At 38.9% G+C, this 20,801-nt stretch overlaps 2 protein-coding genes and 1 non-coding gene across 3 annotated transcripts; 1 reads left to right on the plus strand and 2 right to left on the minus strand.

The window, feature by feature from the left end:
• Positions 1 to 10,269: 10,269 nt before the first annotated feature.
• LOC142640089 (uncharacterized) lies at positions 10,270 to 11,238 on the minus strand. Its single transcript, XM_075814184.1, has 2 exons — positions 10,906 to 11,238; positions 10,270 to 10,815 (listed from the first exon to the last, which is right to left on the minus strand). The coding sequence occupies exons 1-2, from the start codon at positions 11,236 to 11,238 to the stop codon at positions 10,270 to 10,272; spliced, it is 879 nt and encodes a 292-aa protein (XP_075670299.1).
• A 4,114-nt stretch (positions 11,239 to 15,352) lies between these two features.
• LOC142638076 (CASP-like protein 4C1) lies at positions 15,353 to 17,088 on the plus strand. The gene is made up of 3 exons (XM_075812067.1): positions 15,353 to 15,939; positions 16,349 to 16,484; positions 16,595 to 17,088. The coding sequence occupies exons 1-3, from the start codon at positions 15,671 to 15,673 to the stop codon at positions 16,814 to 16,816; spliced, it is 627 nt and encodes a 208-aa protein (XP_075668182.1). The 5' UTR covers positions 15,353 to 15,670; the 3' UTR covers positions 16,817 to 17,088.
• A 2,819-nt stretch (positions 17,089 to 19,907) lies between these two features.
• Positions 19,908 to 19,980, minus strand: TRNAR-CCG (transfer RNA arginine (anticodon CCG)). Its single transcript has one exon. It is a non-coding gene; the product is annotated as a tRNA-Arg (tRNA).
• Between the last annotated feature and the right edge of the window lie 821 nt (positions 19,981 to 20,801).

Consider the following 20,801-nt stretch of genomic DNA (forward strand, 5'->3'; position numbering starts at 1 on the left):
AATTTGAACCTAACACTAAGGTGGCGTTTGGATCCAGCGTTCATGCTTTGCGCGTTTTCAGCTTTCTTTTTTTTCTTTTTTCTTTTTCAGCCGCAGTTGTTGACCAATTCAGCTATGAACAGTGCATCCATGCACTGTTTATGGGTCCCACAAACTCCACTTTTCAGCCACTTTTCATTAAAAATAGGTCACACATCACTATTCACACATTTAAAAATTATTTTGCTACAATGTTTTTAGTTTTCAATTTCAGCAAAATAAATTTTATCCAAACGGACCCTAAGATTACTTTTTTGCCCCCAACAATAACAACCAGTAACAACTTGCCACTTAAAATTTGTTGTGAAAATATTATGAAAATGTTGTAAACATATCATTTCTCTTTTTTGATTATTATGTGTACCACAATCATTTAAGACTTGATAACCTCTTATAACCGTTTGAGGTGTCTTTCGTGTCTCCTGCTAAGCTGTTCAACTTTTCCTTTTCTGGATTTATGCCATTCCTTCTTTTTCATGGCTTTTTAAGTCCAATGCTGACTAGTGACCTCTCAGGTTTTATTTTATGCGTGGCCCAATCAAATAATGTAAAGTGGGTCATTAATTATGAATTTAATTTTTAATGGCCCAACACAATGTGCACTCGCACAGCGAAAATTCCATGGAAATCCTTTTAAAGTATATTCTGCCTTAATAACTGTCACGAGAAGCAAGAAATATGAGATTTTAAATAATCGTTAATGACCTCACCATTATTTCATTTTTACGTATGTGTCCGTACGTGTGTATGTATATGCCAGGCTTGATGCACTTGGGAGTCTAAGGCGAAAATTAATTATCTTGTTTCATATGTAAAATTACTATTACTTAACACGAACCACCTAGAATTTTTTTTTTTTAAAGTTTATAAACAAAAAAAAATTTGATAAAACTTTCTACGTTTGTTGATATAGTAGATTGATAGTAGTGAGTAAAAAAACGATGTTAGTGGTGAATCTAGTTGAAAACTAATAAAAGTTTGCTAACTCAACTATTGTGAAAAATGTTGTGAATTTTTTTGTGGATTGCTTTCTTTCTTTGCTTTTCTCTTTTAGAATTGCTACATTCATAATATTTTTCATAACAAATCTTAGGTGTTAAGTTATTTTTTATTTTCTATTTGAACCGGCCACTAATATTATTTCTTTGCTATCAATAAACAACCTTTAACAATTTGCTATTTAGGATTTTTTATAAAAATGTTGTGGACATAGCATTTCTTTCTCTTTTTTTATTTGTTTGTCATTTGATAAGAAAATATTATTTTATTTATTGGTTAATATTTCGGCTTAATTACTGATATTGGTTAAAATTTAGGGGCATTTATTTTCACTTGGGACCTTAGGCGGTTGCATCAATGGCTTATACCATTGAGCCAGCACTGGTATATGCAATGAAAGGGACAGATTATCTCAATTATATATTATCATAAGATTCTAAAATCAAAAACACACTACTAGTTCATCAAAAAAAAAAAAAAAAAAACACACTACTAATACCAATTTAATATCCAAGTTCATACACGTTTTTACCATTTTACTAACCTCCACTTAAATTTCCACCCACGCAATAAATATCTGAGCCACCTTCCTATGGCCATGGTTTTCTGTTCTTACAGTGTATTAAGAGCAATCTTTGTCTTCCTCGGTGTTTCTTCGCTGCGTTCATCTTCTTTAGCTTCCCACTGCTGCCGTCAAATCTCTCCGGTATAGTCATGCCACCGATAGAAGTCACATCAACACTACAAGACCATTGCCTTCCTCAAACCACCGTCACAGAGTCAAACTTCATTCAAGGGATCTTCTCAACCTTATCAAATCTCAAGATTTTATCAAGCTTCCACCTTGAATTTGAGAGGGGTGTTCGAAATATATTAGCCCATTAGCATAAGTCCAAGCCTAATTCTACTTTGTGTGCAAGCCAAGTCTCTTACTTGTACTAGAAGTCTATTAGTCTAGGGTTTAGTCTACTATATATACATATGTTATGGTTCATTGTAACACAGAATTTATACTATACTCTAATATATTATTGATGTAGCCCTTCAAGGTTTCCTCCGTGGATGTAGGCCGTTAGGTTGAACCACGTAATTCTCGTGTGTTATTATATTCTGTACTTTATACTTTCACTTTCACATCTATAATAGCATATTCAACATGATGTATCAATGCTAATATTTAACAAAATAAAAACAAAGAGATCATATTCATACATGATCCATAATACAGATTACGGTGGGAAATAAAAAGTCAGATCAAGACAAGGGATTATAGGTAAAAAGTAAAATCCAGTGTTTGCGTAAACTAGTTGAACATTAAAAGTGTGGTGAAGGTGAGGCACACTAATGACTAATCATTTCGAAAGTTTCTAATATTGACTGTGGCGTACTACACGATTCAGACTTTTTGGCTGTCCTTCGTCAAGCAATTTCCTTATCACATTCATCATAATTTCCCTAGAAACCGAAAGCAAGTGAGAACTTCAAAAAGTTGGCGGGGGGTGTCAAATTCCAAACAAAGAAAGGGCTCACTGTAGCAAAAAATGTGTTTTGCTGTTAAAGTAATTTATAGCATGCATAACAAGGGCTTTTCACGGCCTTCTTGTTGAGAAAAATACAACAGATGGCCACTTTTGAATCTTGATGAGATCTTCTGTCCATCAAGGTATGGTTGGAAGGGATTTAATTCATTTAACACATTCTATGGGAGAACAAAGAAGAAAGAAAAAAAAAAAAAAAAAAGAATTGAAAGTGATAGGGAATATTTTCACCAAAACAAAACAAATTTAACACAAGAGAGTTGTCTTGACTTTGAAGGATCGTCACATATAAGAGTAGGTACCCGTGATTGGCACCCTGTGATGTGATTTGTCCTATGCCAATTCGTCTAGTGCCCCATTGCAACGAATGATCCTATACACTTAGTCCTCCAAGGCATTTGCGTGCCCTCCACTTCGTCGTTATCTCCATATAGAAAGGACTTGCATACCACGTCCAAGAATTCTCCTAGATATTTGTATCTCCTAAGTATGAGAAGTTAGACCTAAAAATCTCGAGCTATTAACACCACTATGCTCCCTATAAGATAAGAACCTAAATTCATGGGAACTTAGTCAACTTTATACCACTACATAAGCTCCTCACCAAGATAGCTATAATTTTCTAACTCTTGTACTTTTGGAGTTATTGGAAATCAATGAGTTACTAACTTAACTTTCAAAAGGTCTTTGGCTGGCATAGCACCAATACATCACCAGAAAGTTACTATACACACACGTGGTTGTCTAAATAAAATTCCATTTTTTTAGGGAAAGAATTAGAAGTCAATCAACTAATAACAATTTGCCCATTGACACTTCCACTATTAGAGCAATCACACCAGTTTGTGTATAATAGGAAGAAAAAAAATGTGAAATTTACACATCTAAACCACAAATCTACTCACATCAGTCCACCTATATCACTGTAGATTTACATTTTTGTTAAATTAACCGTATAAAAATACAAGGTTACTATAACTTTGAATTTTATTTTTTTAAATATATTTTTTTCTCTCACTTCTCTCATCACCCATCAAATTCTCTCTCTTCAATCTCTATCTCAACTTTAATCCCAATAAAATGCTTTGCAAATTCATCACATACAAATCATACAATTAATTACGTGTAGATCTCAAAATCATCAAACCCATATTACAAATCCTCAAATATAGATCTGAAACTCAACGGTAGCGGTGGAGAGGTGGGAAGTGAAAGAGTATTATTGAGAGAGAGAGAGAGAGAGAGAGAGAGACTAATGAAAATAATAATGAAAAAAGAATAAAAATGATTATTTAAATAAAATGAAGTGTATAATAGATAATTTGTCATGAGTTTTTTTGAAAAATGATTGTATAAAATAGAAAAAATAGCTTCTTCTATTAAAATATACAAAAGCTTTTAAACAGATTGATGCGAATGCTTTTATGATGGAGTATTTTGAACTCCCAGCTCCTTCATATTATATAAAAATAAATAAATAAATAAAATCAGTCTGTATAGCTAATATATTTTTGAGGTAGGGTGGGATTGGATCATAAATGTTATGCTCCCTCTTTATGTGGAAAAAACTCGGTGAAATGTGAATAAGGTAAGTTGGTATGAACAAGATAAACTCATTTTGTTATCCCTAAAAAGGTGATTATGCTATTAATGAGATAAAAATGAGAGAAAATGAGGGTCACAATAAAGTGCTAAAGAAATATAAGTGTTTTAAAATGGTAATAGAATAGGTATGAAAACAATAATAAACAAGATATCTGTAAGGGCCAAAAATCACGTAGAGAACTAAAAGCCCATTAAGAACCCAATAATTCAAGGCCCAAAGCAAAGAATTTGTAGAGAGGGAACAATACAACAAAGGATGGATGCGTCCTGAGGATTTCACTTCCAATAAAAAGGAATAAGCAACACTTGTCCTCAGATTTTACCCCGAGGAGGAGTCTGTTCCATGCAATTATCCATCCCCCCCCCCCCTTCTAGCCTCCTTCATCCCTATTTATACTCCTTGCTTTTGTCATCTCAACCATTCATCTCCCAGCTAACTATTTTCTTTCGTTGACACTTGTACATTTGCCTGAAGGAAAGTGGCAGTAAGAAGCTATCTAATTGTGATTTGCACTGTTCAGGTCACTTCCACATCAATGCAGCTGATAAAGCTGGTGGTCTTCATTTAATGCGGCCAGGAAACTAGGTGCAGAGCATTCAATGCGAAGTTTACAGCTACCTGCCCTCAAACCCAATATTCTCCCTTCCTCTGCCATATATCACCAATTTACCCTTTGTACATCTCCACGCAATCATGCCTCCACGTCCTCAGGTCCTCGAGTTCTTTGCTCACATTCTAATTAAGATCTCCTTTGTTCTTTAATCTTCATCCTCGGTCCTCAGGTCCCCACAATCACCCCTTAAAACTTATGCTTTTAATTCTGAATTAACAGACAAGTTTTAACTTTGCGGAATAACTATCCACGTGCCACTTGCTTTCCCACATGCTAACGTCTTTTCACTTCCTATGACATGTTCCTGACGCTTCGGAATCTACAACCAATCATTTATGGTGTCAGGTGGCTCCCTGTCTCCTTACGTTCTACGGCTCGATCAAAATTGTACAGTCCATATTTTCCTTCTAGTTATGAGCGGGAAAGTTACCGTGCGTTTTTACCTCTATATAAACAAGACTTGGGGCTAGCTGAAGTTCATTTTGGGCATTTTGAAGGAAAGGAACCTCCCGAGGAGCAGTTTAGCATTCATTCAGAGGTGTGTTAGTTTTCTCGTTGATTCTTCTTTGTTAATTATTTTTCCTTTATTCTTTTCATAAGATTTAATGGGTAGATATGCTAAGTTAGTAAATACTGATGAGGCGAGGGCAAATTTTAAGGCCCAATATAGAATTCCCGACGATGTTGGCAATCAACACTGTAAGGAGAGATAATTCCGATGATCGCCTTTATTGAAGGTGGGATGGAAATTCCTATGGGGAGGGTAACCCGGGATTTCCTTTTAAACTATAGATTGACCCCGACCCAATGTTCACCCAACATCCTTAGGATTTTGGGGTGTATAGACGCTATAAACCATAAAATGGGGACTAACCTTTCCTAGCACGACGTAAATTGGGTGTACAATTGCCTAAAAGGAGAGAAAACTAAGTATTATATGAAGTGTAGAGTTCCATCCGTTAGGCTAATCTCCTGCCTGTTTGATTCAAGTAAAGGCATGGACGAAGATTTCCTCATTGTCTTTAGGAATTGATACGACGGACTACACTGCCCTACCCAAGAAGGGGAGCCAGGTAGGGTTCCCGACGTCCGAAGCAATACGCGGGACTTTGAATCACCTTCTTTTACCTTATGGTTCTGTATTTATTCAATTTTATTAACAGTATTCATCCTTTATGGCAGACGAATATCACACCGCTCCAGCTAAACACCTGGTAAACTTTTTAGTCCTAAATAGAATCCTCAGGTTGGAAATATTTTTACACAAGGACGGACAACTTAGAGCAGCATACATTATTCTTGGCTACAAACCTTCCACCAAACGTTTTTAGAGCCCAAAAAACGTTATCAGGGCCAAGGATTTGTGTTTGGCTCTTATTGACGTGGCAGTGTTCGGTTTCCTGTTGACCAAGCCTCCTCTAGAAGGAACCCAAGACGCCTTGCTTCCAGCACCTTTAACAGCTAGACTTCTCTACTCCCAGGAACCCCCCATCACCTCCGAGAACGAGGGAAAGGAGACAACTCCTGAACCCCAACATCTTGAAGTAACCAAAAAAGACTTCGAAGTCTTTTACCGCGAAGACACTCCTAGCACTTCCGCACTTCACTCTTCGGGAAATATGGGTTTTCAAGAGAAAGAACCTGATCTCCTTGCTCTGTTAAAATCCCACGCTGGAGATTCTTCCCCAGCTGTAGTAGTACCCCCCCGACCAGTCACTCCGGTGATGACCCGCACCTCACCTGCCGAGGTCGTAGACAAGAAGAGGAAAAGAGGTCAAGGAAGTAAAAACCCCGTCGAGATCGAGGAAGGAGAAACTGCCAATCCACCCACTAAAGAACCTCGGGCAGGAAAAGGGCAATCAAAGAAGCCCCCACACACTAGGACTTCTAAAGAGGCGAGTGGAGACCAATCTAGAAAGGCTTCAATTTGGCGCCCCATCTTCACTATAAGTTCAGGCAGTCCAGTGCTTGATGATACTAATCTGAGGGACCCAAAGAAGGATAGCTCAAGTTTGGTGGCAGAATGCCTGGAGAAAGCACTATGCTTACCTGAGGATATGGCTAAATTAAGGTCTTTCCGGAAAAGAGAAGTCTTCTTGTCTTTGAAACAAGATTTAGCTAAGGTAATACCCCATGACTCTATACGAGCAAAAATGCATTGTTATTTCATTTTTTTTTAGATGTAATATTCATATTATTGCTCTTTTTGTAACCTTTGTACTTGGTAGGCCGTCCAAGCCTCTTTTATTGCTGAGGAATGGGTAGATCATTCCCTGGACTTAGCAAGAAAAGCTGAAAACAATCTGGAGGTTGCAATAAAAGCTCAAACTGAGGTAGAGCAAAAGCTAAAAGACACCCTCAATCAGCTATCTGAGGTTGAAAAGGCACATAAGAATGCAAAGTCAGCACTCCAAAACTACGAGAAACAAGCGACTGATGCACTGGAGGCCCAAAAGAAGGCTCAAAATAGACTGGCTCTTACAGTGGTAGAGCTGAAGCAGACACAAAAACAACTAGAGGCCAAAGACCAAGAGAAAGCTAATGCTGAGCAGGCAGCCTATGATGCCGGGATGAAGAAGACCGCAAAGAGTCTAACTGCCCAACTCAGGGATGTTGCTCGTGCATTCTGCTTGGAAGTATGGGGCTATGCTCTGGATGCTGCAGGAGTATCTATTGAGTCTGAGCTTCGGGCTCCAGACAAAGTACATTATCCCTCCGCACTACAACTAGTACCCAATCGTCCCAAGCTCCTAGCTGACCCTAGCTCCGTTCCTCCTGCATCCACAGTTTCTCCAAATCACTAGCCTTCCTCCATTTCAGCTAAAGGCAAAGGAACAGAAGGAAACACGCTACCAACAACTGATGTGGTAGTTGTGAAAAATGAAGAGGGTGTTGTCAAGATCATGCAGTCAAAAAAGAAGAAGAAAGACAAAGACTCAGAGAAAAAAACCCTAAGGAAAAGCAGCCTGCAGCTTGAATCTTTAGCCCGAATAATTTAATAACATTTTTAGCAATAGGCCGATGAAAAATGGGCCAGTGAAGTTATTAATGGCTTTTCTCTCTTTTTTTTTTTTTTTATATGTTGTTTCGATTTCTAATTTTAACACCAACAAAAACAATCCAATGAAGTTACTTTTTGTTATTTATGCTGTTGATTATGACAAATAGTTTTGTACATACATTTTATTTCATGAACTTCATTTTTGTCATTTCCTTGCTTAGTAATTAATCCAGGGGGGTTTATCATATTATCACAATTTTACTACTATATTATCTTGTAAAATTGAAGCACAACCATCCATACCTTTTATTTGGAACTAGACTTGGAAACTGTAGGATATGCAATTTAACTTTTGGAAAATTTTGTCTTCATGTTAAAGTTCCCTACTATGATGACCCGAGGAACCAAACAAGGATTATGTTCAATTTAACACGTAGAAATTTCTGCCTTCCTGTTAACGTACCCTAGGACAATGATTCGAAGAGTCAAACAAAGCCAATGTTTAGTTTGACACTTAGAACATTTTGTCAACATGCTAATTTTCCCTAGGCCTGTGACCCGAAGAGCCGAACAAGGCCTAGGTTCAGTTTAACGTTTAGAAAAATCTTGTAGACATGTTAATTTTCCCTATGCTTGTGACCCGAGAAGCCGAACAAGGCCTAGGTTCAGTTTAACATTTAGAAAATCTTGTAGACGTGTTAATTTTCCCTATGCTTGTGGCCCGAGGAGCCGAACAAAGCGTAGGTTCAGTTTAACACTTAGAAAATCTTGTAGACGTGTTAATTTTCCCTATGCTTGTAGCCCGATGAGCCGAACAAGGCTTAAGTTCAGTTTAACACTTAGAAAATCTTGTAAACGTGTTAATTTTCCCTATGCTTGTGGCCCGAGGAGCCGAACAAGGGCTAGGTTCAGTTTAACACTTAGAAAATCTTGTAAACGTGTTAATTTTCTCTATGCTTGTGGCTCGAGGAGCCGAACAAGGTCTAGGTTCAGTTTAACACTTAGAAAATCTCATGCTATAATAATAACTACCGTAATGCATCAATAAAGGATAGTAAGGTAAAACATATTAGCAAGATACACCACAACAAAAGAGCACATTACATTACTAATAATAATAACGCCGCAGATTATTTACATTCCAAGGGCGAGGGAGTACTTTTTCATCCAAGTCTTCCAAGTAATAAGCCTCTATTCCTACTACAGACGTGATTCTATACAACCCTTCCCAGTTAGGACCCAGTTTACCCCAGGCAAGATTCTTTGATGTCCCCACTACCTTTCTTAATACAAGATCTCCTGGCACCAACGGCCTCAATTTCACCCCCTTATCATATGTTTGTTTGAGCCTTTGCTGATAGTTGGCTATCTTCACACTTGCTATTTCTCTTCTTTCCTCAATAGTATCAAGGTTATCAAGGAGTATGCGATGATTTCCTTCAATGCTATATTGTTCAGATTTCAAGGTTGGGAATCCTGACTCCAGAGGGATTACTGCTTCCATACCGTATGTTATTGAGAAAGGTGTCTCACTAGTTGATCTACAGGGGGTAGTGCGATAGGTCCATAGCACATGAGGCAATTCTTCTACCCATTTGCCTTTAGCATCATCCAGCCTTTTCTTCAGCCCGGCCAAGATGACTTTATTGGTGGCTTTGGCTTGACCATTTCCTTGAGAGTATGCTGGTGTCGAATACCCATTCCTTATTCCCAAATCTCCACAATACCTTCTAAAGGCTTTACTATCAAACTGAAGGCCATTATCATAGATTAGAGTGTGCGGGATTCCAAACCGAGTGACTATATTCTTCTAGATGAATCTTTTTGCATCGACATCCTTGATGTTAGCTAATGGCTCGGCTTCCACCCACTTAGTGAAATAATCTGTGCCGACAAGGAGCCATTTTCAATTGCCACTCGCCCGAGGAAAAGGTCCGATGATGTCTAAGCCCCACCGAGCAAATGGCCATGGGCTGGATAATGGGTTTAACACTCCCCCTGGTTGATGGATATTTGGCGCAAACCTCTGACACTGATCACATTTTTTTATGTAATCTTGGGAAGTTTTCTGCATATTCGGCCACCAATATCCTTGAGTTAGAGCCCGATGAGCCAGAGACCTCCCACTAGTATGGCTCCCACAGATGCCTTCATGTAACTCTTCTAATATGGGCTCAACTGCTTCAGGATGAATGCACAAAAGATACAGACCTGAATAAGATCGCTTGTATAATTTTTGCTCCTCAGAAAGCCAATAACGAAAAGCATTCCTACACACCTTTTCTGCCTTAACCTTGTCTTCGAGCAACGTTCCGTGCTTTAAAAAGGTCACGATAGGATCCATCCAACTTAGTCCAACTTGGATATTGTGAATACCAACTGTTGGCATGCTGGCAAGGCTGGAGTTCATCATATCTTCTACTAACACCACTCGTGGAAGCTTCGATCCCAAGGATGTGGCCAGCATAGCTAATCAGTCAACGTGAGCATTCTGTCCTCTAGGGATTTGCTTCACCACAAAACTCTTAAACTTGTTTAAAGCACACTTCACCCTACTAAGATACCCCTGCATTCTTTCATCCCTAGCTTCAAACTCCCCATTGACTTGCCCGACGACTAAACGGGAATCACAATATACTTCTACCACTTCTCCCCCCAACTGTTGAACCATTAGAGTTCCTACCAAAAAGGCCTCATACTCGGCCTCATTGTTGGTGGCTATAAAACCTAACCGTAATGATTTTTCCATAATCAACTCCTTAGGAGTAATCAACACAATCCCAACTCCTGCTCCTTTTCGGTTAGATGCTCCATTTGTATAAACTTTCCACGGGGGAACCTTGATAGGTACGATAGACGTCACCGTTAAGATTACATCTATTTTCTTGAGGTTATCCTCGGTAAACTCCGCCACAAAATCGGCAAGAACCTGCCCTTTGACGGCTGTCCGTGGCATATACTTGACATCATATGCTCCAAGCCTTGTTCCCCATTTTGCCACTCGGCCTATATAATCTGACTTCCTTAAGAGAGTTTATAAAGGCAGTTGAGTAAGTACTACTACGGTGTAGGCCTGAAAATAATGTGGAAGCTTTCTCGTAGCATGTACAACAGCTAGCACTGCCTTTTCTAAAGGTAAGTAACGCATTTCCACCTCTTGTAAAGATTTACTAACGTAATACACAGGTTTTTGAATTCCATCAGCGTTACGTATGAGGACTAGGCTAACAGCATAATCTGTAACCGCCAAGTAAGCGTACAACACTTCCTCCTTCTCAAGTCTAGATAGTATCGGCGGGCTAGCCAAATATTGCTTTAGATCCTCAAAGGCCAGAGCGCATTCGTCAGTCCATTGAAAATCTTTCCACTTGTGTAAGAGCTGATAAAAAGGTCGACGCCTGTCCGCAGACCGAAAGATAAACCTGTTTAACGCAACTGCCATACCAGTCAACCTCTGCACTTCCTTGGGATTCCGAGGCGGATGTAAGCCCACTATGGCCTTAATCTAGTCAGGATTAACTTCAATTTCTCGATGCGTTATCATATAACCAAGAAACTTCCCCGAATTGACCCCAAAAAAACACTTCGAAGCATTCAGACGCAGCTTGTGCCTTCTCAGGACTGAGAATGTTTCTTCCAAGTCTATCAAATGATCTTCTACCCTCTTGCTCTTAATCACCATATCATCAATATAAGCTTCCATATTCCGCCCTAACTGCGACTCAAACATTCAAGTCACCATTCTTTGATAAATGGATCATGCATTCTAAAGACCAAAAGGCATTACCCGATAGTGATAGTTGCCATTGAGAGCACAGAAAGTTGTTTTCTCCTAATCAGATAACGACAAAAGTATCTGATGATAACCTTGAAAAGCATCCAAGAAACTCATCCGAGGATGTCCCACTATAGCATCTACTAATTGATCGATTCTTGGTATGGGGAAATGATCCTTTAGGCACGCCTTATTCAGATTAGTAAAATCTACGCAAATTCTTCACTTCCCATTCTTCTTTTTTACCATCACATTATTGGCAAGCCACTCAGGATAAAAAATCTCCTTGATAGCCCCAGCTTGTTTACCTCTATCCTTACAGCTTCGGCATGTTCCTGAGACGCACGCCGAGGAGGTTGTTTACGGGGCACAGCTTCGAGATTGACATTTAATTGATGACAAATAAAATCAGGGTCAACCCCTGAGACGTCATACGTCATCCAAGCAAAAACATCAATATTGGCCTCCAAAAACTTTATCAACTCCATTTTTTCCAAAATAGGAAGCTGGGATCCCACCTGAAAATACTTCTCCTCATCCTCTCCTATTAATACCCTTTCAAGATCTTCAGCCGAGTCTCCACCCATCTCGGCACCCTTTCCCTGGGTAGGGTTCTTTAATTGCTATAAAGTTTTCTGATCTACCCCTATCTCCGGACTCTCAGTTGTCCTAATGATCGCAGATACCAAACATTGCCTGGTCACTTACTGATTACCATGTAACACTCCTACCCGCCCACGGGTGGGATACTTGACCTTTACGTGCAGAGTCGACGAGACTGCACCCATGGCATGCAGCCATGGCCTAGCCAAGATAGCCGTGTAGGGTGAATAAGCTTTTACAACTATGAAATAAACTTGTACCTCCTCATCTTCAACTTGCACGTGCAATCTAATCATCCCTTGAGGAATTACCGTCTTTCCATCAAAGCCTACCAACGGTGAGTCATACATTTCAAGGTCTTCAGCTTTCAAATTTAAACCGTTAAACAAATTGGGATACATAATTTCTGCTCCACTTCCTTCGTCAACTAGGACTCGTTTCACATCATACCCCCCGATCCGAATAGTAACTACCAAAGCATCGTCGTGTAGTTGACATGTGCCCTCCTTATCCTCCTCAGAGAAACCTAAGGTGGGTATTGCCGACAAGTTAACCTTCTTAACAGTTTAACTACCCGTTTCTATGACTTCATCTCCGAGGCCATTTCACACAAACATGATCCTGGAAGTTGTCCCAAGGTCTCCCCCCGGCTTTGCCAAAATGACATTGATGGTGCCCAACGCTGGCCGAGGGGTAGTGCCACGGTGCAACCCCGCCCCCTGGCGCTCAAATTGTCATACCGGTTGACATAAGAAATGGTTAAGCTTACCCGCCCTTGCCAGCTGGCTCAAATGATCACGTAACGTTCTACATTCCTCCGTGGTATGCCCCTTATCCCGATGATAATGGCAATGAGGCTTTGATTTCTCAAGGATGCATCCCCACTCATTTTATTAGGCCACTTGAAGTAAGGCTCATTCTGTATTTTCTCCAATATCTGATATACTGGTTCTTTGAACAATGAATTAACCAAAGGAGCCCTTATCGGCGATGAATGTCTTGGGAGATCTCTCCTAGGACAATTACCTTGATAACCCCCTCACCGAGGATCTTTTCTCTTCGAGATCATTTTTGCTTTACCTTTATCCTGAATCTGATCCTCCTCCACTCGTTTATACTTATCTTTACGATCCATGAGTTGGCGCATAATTACTGCTGCTTTCATTATCAATGATTTTCTCAAACCATGTTCAGTAGGGAGCCCCACCTTAAAAGTCCGTACAGCAACATCCTCAACATCGCCATCTATCTCATTATAGGTTTCCCAATACCTGTCTGAATAAGTTTTAAGAGTTTCTCCTTCTCTCATTGCCATAGATGACAACGCATCTAAAGGCTTCAGGACTCTACTGCACGTTATGAATCGTGCCCCAAATGCCCTTGTCAGCTCCTCAAAAGATCCTAAGGACCCCTCCTCTAAAGCATCAAACCAACGCATGGCCACTACCCCAAGGTTGGAAGGAAAAATCTTACACATCAAAGCTTCATTGTGTGAATGAACTACCATTTTCTGATTAAAATGACTAACATGCTCCACGGGATCAGTCCTTCCATTATAAACGGTAAACGTAGGTTAAGAAAACCTATGGGGAAGCTTTGCCTTGTTTATCCTTCTTGCAAAAGGAGATTTAGAAATCTGCCTTAAAACCTTACTCATAGCATCATTCCTCGTGCCTTGATAAGACCACCCCCCTCCTCGTTTACTCCCGCTTTTCTTAAATTTGTCCAAGGTAGTAGCAACAGAATGGGATTCGCTAGGGGGGATTTGGACCCATAATGATCATCCCAACCCTTGTCAACCTCCGAGTCATCGCTAGAGGAAGAGGAAGAAATTCTTTTATTACTCCTTTTTCATTTCAGTTTTCTGCGCAAATGATCTATTTCTAACTGCATCTTCTGCACTTCTTCATCACGTGAAACACAATTCTCAGCGTATGAATGACTTCCTCTTGCACGATCATGGTGATATGATTCCACAACCACACTTGGGGTGCGCAATCTAGTACCTTCCCGCTGCATGCTTACGAATTGGTTCTCCCTCTGCTAACCAATTGATTCTTCCCTATCTTGACTTGTGTTCGCCATTTACCCTCAAGACAGAAGCTCTTGCCTTATTGTTCCCATAGACAGTGCCAATTGTAGGGACCAAAAATCACGTAAAGAACTAAAAGCCCATTAAGAACCCAATAATTCAAGGCCCAAAGTAAAGAATTTGTAGAGAGTGAACAATACAACAAAGGACGGATGCATCCTGAGAATTTCACTTCTAATAAAAAGGAATAGGCAACACTTGTCCTCAGATTTTGTCCTGAGGAGGAGTCTGTTCCATGTAATTATCCATCCCCCCCCCCCCTTTCTAGCCTCCTTCATCCCTATTTATACTCCTTGCTTTTGTCATCTCAACCATTCATCTCCCAGCTAACTATTTTCTTTCGTTGACACTTGTACATTTGCTTGAAGGAATGTGGTGGTAAGAAGCTATCTAACTGTGATTTGCACTGTTTAGGTCACTTCCACATCAATGCAGTTGATAAAGCTGGTACTCCTCATTTAATGCAACCAAGAAACTATGTGCAGAGCATTCAATGCGAAGTTCACAGTTGCCTGCCCTCAAACCCGATATTTTCCCTTCCTCTGTCATATATCACCAATTTACCCTTTGTACATCTCCACACAATCATGCCTCCACGTCCTCGGGTCCCGGGTCCTTTGCTCTCATTCTAATTGAGATCTCCTTTGTTCTTTAATCTTCATCATCAGTCCTCGAACCTCACAATATTTATGTAAATAAAATTATATATTTACACTTGGGTGGAAAATGATAGTCAAAACTCATCCCTTTTTAAACCGGTCCTGCACGGGTCAAGCAAGATGAGATATATTTGTCATAATAATCAAAGTATTATTTAAATAAGTCTATGGTAGAGAAAAAGAAGTTTAAAGCCTTAAATAAATCCTTGCATTTAAAATTCACCCATTGATAGGTGCCCTCATCCATTAAATAGATCATTCATATATAATTTTAATTTAAATAATAAGTATAAATAATATAATTATTTCCACGTAAGTGACGTAACTGTAGGTAAAAGAAGAAAGAAGAGTCAAACTTTTGTCCTCGAGTTAAAACTTAAAATTCTACTTTTAAAGCAAAGACACAAACGCAGCACCAACTACCAAAGTTAATAAGTACTGAGTACTTAGTCGTAATAATTAATGCTCTCTCTCTTTCTCTCTCTCTTTCTCTCTCATATATCCATCATCTGTTCTATTCTCTCTTTTCTTTTTTCCACTCTTTTCTCCCTTTCCTCTCTTTTCTCATGAACCTTTCGCCCTCCCCCGTGACTCCGTGACTCACAACTCACACCTCCTATAAAAAAATATAAAAAATTCAAATCATTTTCACCACCACCGATAAAGAAAAGAAAAAAAAAAGAAAAAAAAAAAAAAAAAAAAAGAGGAATGATCTGCATCTTATTCTACTACTACCAGCATCAGCATGCGATCCCCTCAAGCGCTCCGTAACGGCGAGAACCCATCACCTCACCGTCGCAACAGTAATTTCTCAACACCGTCGGCAACTCCTCACCACCCAGCGTCTCACTTCCACTCCACCGTGACCGTACACAAGCTCCGCCGCTTCAACTCCCTCATCCTCCTCTTCCGCCTCGCCGCCTTTTGCTTCTCTCTCACCTCCTCTATTTTCATGATCACCACCAATTCACGCTCCTCTTCTTCCCCGCATTGGTACGATTTCGACGCTTTCAGGTAACCTAAAACCCCTCCCTTCCTTTTCCTTTTTTTTTTTTTCAATCTCAGAAATTAATTAAAAATTTTCTTTTTCCATTTCAAAATTAAAAGGCACTGAAAGCATTTATTTATTTATTATTTTTATGTAATTGTTTAATGTTTTGCTTTGGCAAAGTGAAAATGATTTTCGAAATACAAAACAAACGATTTTCGTAAAAGAATTTCAGTTTTACCAGATATGGAAACTGTTTCCAAGCACAATACTACAAGCACTTTGCTTAAGCTGCACTTTTTATAAATATTTTTTCTTTAAAAAAAAATTCAATTCAATTCAATTTCCCTCTACTTTCTCAACGGCCAAACAGAGTGATACACACCAAATGAATTTGTGAAATGAAATAGTAGAAACTTACTGAAATTGACGCAGATTCGTGTTGGCGGCGAATGCGATAGTGGCCTTGTACTCTCTCTTCGAAATGGTGGCCTCCGTTTGGGAAATCTCTAGAGACACCACTCTCTTCCCCGAAAGCTTACAGGTCTGGTTCGACTTCGGCCACGACCAGGTCTAAACCCTAACCCTTTTGATTTTTTTTTTTTTTTTTTTTTTCAAAAAAAAAAAAAGATTTTGGATTTATAAATGTTTGTGTGTGTGTGTGGGGCTGTGATCCTCTAGGTGCTCGCGTACCTGTTGTTGTCGGCAAATTCGGCGGGAACGGAGATGGCGAGGACGCTGAGGAACACCGCCACGTGTACGGCCACAAATGCATTCTGCGTCCAATCAGACATTTCGATCGCATTGGGATTCGCGGGGTTTCTGTTCCTAGGGTTTTCTTCTCTGCTCTCGGGCTTTCGGGTCGTTTGTTTCATAATCAACGGCTCTCGTTTTCATCTTTGAACCGAGAGAGAGATGAGAGGAATATTTGAGTGTGTCGGAAACGTAGGCTTTTTACTGTGTACCGTACTATTTTGTGATTGATATGAGTGACGTGGTGTTTTTCTTTATGTGTATGATTGATTTGATCTTCAGATCTTGAGCTGTTGGGTCCTCGAACTTGTATAAAAAGTCACTAAGTTGTAAGTATTAACTTTGCTAGGTGAGGCTTGCTCATTGAGAACAAAACAAAAAAAACAAAAAATGAAATGCTAACTCCAATTTTTTTTTACGAAGTTCATGTGTTGCTTTTATCGCATCTAATGATTTATTTCAAGAACAATTTATTCTTCTTCTTTTTTTTGAAAACTAGATAGTTTTCGGCGAGTTTTGAACATGAAATATATGCTCAAAACACAAAACACTAGGAGGTATACTTTTCAACCTATAGAGGTTTCTTTTAGTCTTGCTTAAGATATTTTACAAGTCGTATCTCTACAATGCCACCAAGTTAAGTTGCTTTCATATGTTCAATCAGCAATCACGAAATGGTGGTAAGCAAGTACCAGAAAATATCAAAAATTCAAAGAAAAATTTGGCGAAGAAGCGTCTTTGTCATCAATTATCTGCAGGAGCACAAAGACAACATATATCAGCACTACACTCCAAAATGATCGCATCAGTTTCATTTTTTGTTTTTTGGGTCAAAATCGCATCAGTTTCATAATGGGACAGAGAAGTCTATTGGCCCATGACCTAGCTGGAACACAGGTGCTAACCAGAGCAACAAGCTACTGAATAGCCAAGGGAAAATGATCATTGACTTGTATGCATTTGCCTGTTCTTCATGCTAACATACATTGACTATAATCGTTCCCGTAAGAAATACTAATAGGTCTTATAATGACACGTTGCTTGTTAGAGAAACCAATCCTAAATGACAGGCATTTTCTACCTCTTTGCGTCTCTAAATTCTTCTCTAATTTTGGGAGGTAGGTGGAACGGGGTTCTCTATTTTTTTGTGAAAATGAAAATATTTATTTTCAAAAATGTAATTGATTTGAAAGTAGGAGGCTTTCAGCTTTCTACTCCTAAAATTTGATTCGCCCTCAACCTAACCCATCGCATCTTCTATTTATCAAGGTTGTCTCCTCCTGAGCATAAAAAAAAAGGTTGTCTCCTCCATTATTCATGACGGTTAGGTAAGGGAATTAAAATTTATTCTTCTCCATAAGATAAGTCACTTTCTGTTTTTTGTGGAAGGTAATTTTCAAGACGGCAAAAGCAAAAGAGAAACCATTAAACTTCTTCTAGTATAGGAAAACACGCACAAGCTGTTGTTTTCATAAATAGCATCATGGCCTCTCTGCTCTCTGTACATTTAGAGTTCATTCTCCATATGGAATCATTCAATCACAGCTGTGATGTGATCAAATCAAGACTATGCCCCATTAGTCTATGCTCTTGAAAATATGGAAAGTGAAAATGAAAAGGATGCTCATTCACCAAATAACAACTGTCAACACAAAACCATTTCAATAGAAGCATATACTAAAATCTCATAATTTCATGTACCACCAAAAATAACAAGCAGGATGCACCACTAATTTCCATTCACCAGTTCATACATATATTCTCAATTCACACTACACCTATCTTCTTAGTAGCTTACAGTCACGTGGTGATAGAAGTAGAATATCATCAAATCTGTTGTGTGAGGTTCTGGTCAGTTAACATTCCATAAGGAAGCTGACCGAGATGGAGGAATTTTTTCAAACTTAGAGACCTCGCAAGTTCTTTTATGAAGTATGCAGTGGGGAAGGGTGATAAGGTCTTCCTTTGACACAATAACTAGCTTCCAGAAGGTGCTTTGTTGCTCATATAACATTATAAAGCCATCTATGGTGCTGCTTGTACAATCTTGCTAAAAGTATTCTAGCATGTTGAAGGATGGTCACTGGTGTTGACCACCTGCAAGATCAGAGGACCTTGTGTCCATTCAAGCTGGCTTGTGTTAGATTGGTTTGCACATAGTCGATACTATCAAGTTGCTTCCTTCTCAATCAGAGGTCACCAGTAATTGCCCTTAGAATAAGATAAAGGCCAAGCAGTAGGAGGTAGATTGGAACAAATTTATTGGATCCACACGAGAATTCCTAGAGTTGATTTGTCGTGGGTTTAGTGCAATCACAAACAGACTATCCACTCATGCCAAATGAGGATACAATGTAATTTGTTGTGGGTTTAGTGCAGTCTGCAGAAGTAGGAGGTAGACTGACATGAATTGATTTGTTTACTAATCGGAATTCCTAAATGCTCCTTCACTCGTTTGTCAATAATGAAGAAAAGACTATCCACTCATGACAATTTTAGACAAATGTGGATACAATGGTGATTTGTTGTGTAATTGCTACAAAAGTGGTATGGAACTATTGAGATCATCTATTTTTCAAGTGCTCCTTTACTGATGTCTGGTCAAATAGAAAATTGAATTCCTCAGATGATATTCAGCATTGAGGTGTTCATATGTTGAAAGGAAGAAGTTTAAGAGTTACAATATGCAAGCTTTGATCATTTCAAGAAAAAGCATTGCAGACGATCATTAGAGCATACAAGGAACAACCGCAAGAACAATGCATGCAATAGACGTGAAGAAACGACAAGAGTGACAGAATCGTGTACATATCTTCAGTTGATAATTCTCCAATTAATTCATCATCTAGTACAATAAGAACCAAAAAGGAGAGGGGAAAAAAAAGCTTCTAATGCAATATCACATTTAACACCTGAATTTATTTGGGCTGCACTATTAGTAGAAATCATCACTCAATTGTATCCAAAGGAGACCTTTAAACACTTACATGTATACTCTTAACATCGACGATGTATCTTAAGCCTGCTTATGCTTCCTATAGCAGGTAAAAGCAGCTCTATTGAACCTAAAATTATACGATGAACCTACTGCATTGGGTCCAAGAGTGTTAGTAAAGACCTTCAATCTTCCATTCTAACAAATATTCCAATATCATTATGCAAATCACACACAAACAGGCAGAGAGGTAAATGTCACAATGTCATAAAATCATTATAAAAAAAAAATCAAAAAGAGCGAGGACGATCGCAGTGGGAATCGAACCCACGACCTTTAGATTCGGAGTCTAACGCGATATCCACTCCGCTATGCGATCGCGTGTGCTCTATTTTTCCTAAATGTCATATCCATATTACATCGAAAACTCATCGGCCCGGATCAAAAATTAAAGAGACAGACAAAGTTTATAGAATTGTTCCGCCGATAACAACAGAAGAACATAATATCCAGATACAAAACCAAAAAGAAATAAATCATCAATCAAAAATTATATGGTCACAAATAATTAAAATTAACGACGCAGATTCAGAAGAAGACGAAAAACATATAAATAAACGGCCATTATCCCCCACAATTCATCGAGCAAGAGAGAGAGAGAATACCTTTTGGTAGATCAGATGTGGACACGGCAGGAGTAGCAACCAGATCTCGGGGACGAAGACAAATTGTGTTGTTGTGGCGGTGACGAAAAGCCAGGAGTGCTTTTCGTATTAAATGGTGGGCCCATGGGCCAAGCGACATGTCATATGGGTTATTTTAGAGCTCAGTTGAGTTGATTTGAGTTGTGATGGGTTATAAGAGCAACCACATCGTGGAGAAGATTTCGTTTATTTTATATAGAAAAATTTATTTTTTTTTATTTTACATTATTATTTATATAAAACACTCATATCAGTTTATCTATTTTATAAAAAATTTCAATAAAATATTCATTCTTCATCAATTTTTTATTATTTTTCCTAATAATCATACTTTTTTTAATTTAAACTTAAATTTTAAGTAAACTACCAATACTGGTGGCTCGGCCAATGGAGTCGCTTGTGGTGGAGGTCCGATGGCTGAACCGCCAAAATATTGACTCCAACGAACGCCGACGGATTGGTCTCACCACCCACTCTATCGCCGAATAGTGACCCA

This window comes from Castanea sativa, chromosome 6 (genome assembly GCF_040712315.1).
Source record: "Castanea sativa cultivar Marrone di Chiusa Pesio chromosome 6, ASM4071231v1".
NCBI classification, from domain to species: Eukaryota; Viridiplantae; Streptophyta; class Magnoliopsida; order Fagales; family Fagaceae; genus Castanea; species Castanea sativa.

Excerpts from the sequence above, each read along its gene's own strand:
- LOC142638076 (XM_075812067.1), top strand. The coding sequence starts at position 15,671 with ATGCGATCCCCTCAAGCGCTCCGTAACGGCGAGAACCCATCACCTCAC. Across the intron at positions 15,940-16,348 it reads TACGATTTCGACGCTTTCAG|ATTCGTGTTGGCGGCGAATG; the intron begins GTAACCTAAAAC and ends AAATTGACGCAG. Across the intron at positions 16,485-16,594 it reads TCGACTTCGGCCACGACCAG|GTGCTCGCGTACCTGTTGTT; the intron begins GTCTAAACCCTA and ends GTGATCCTCTAG.
- LOC142640089 (XM_075814184.1), bottom strand. The coding sequence starts at position 11,238 with ATGGCAGTTGCGTTAAACAGGTTTATCTTTCGGTCTGCGGACAGGCGT. Across the intron at positions 10,816-10,905 it reads AAAAGGCAGTGCTAGCTGTT|TCAGATTATATAGGCCGAGT; the intron begins GTACATGCTACG and ends CTCTTAAGGAAG.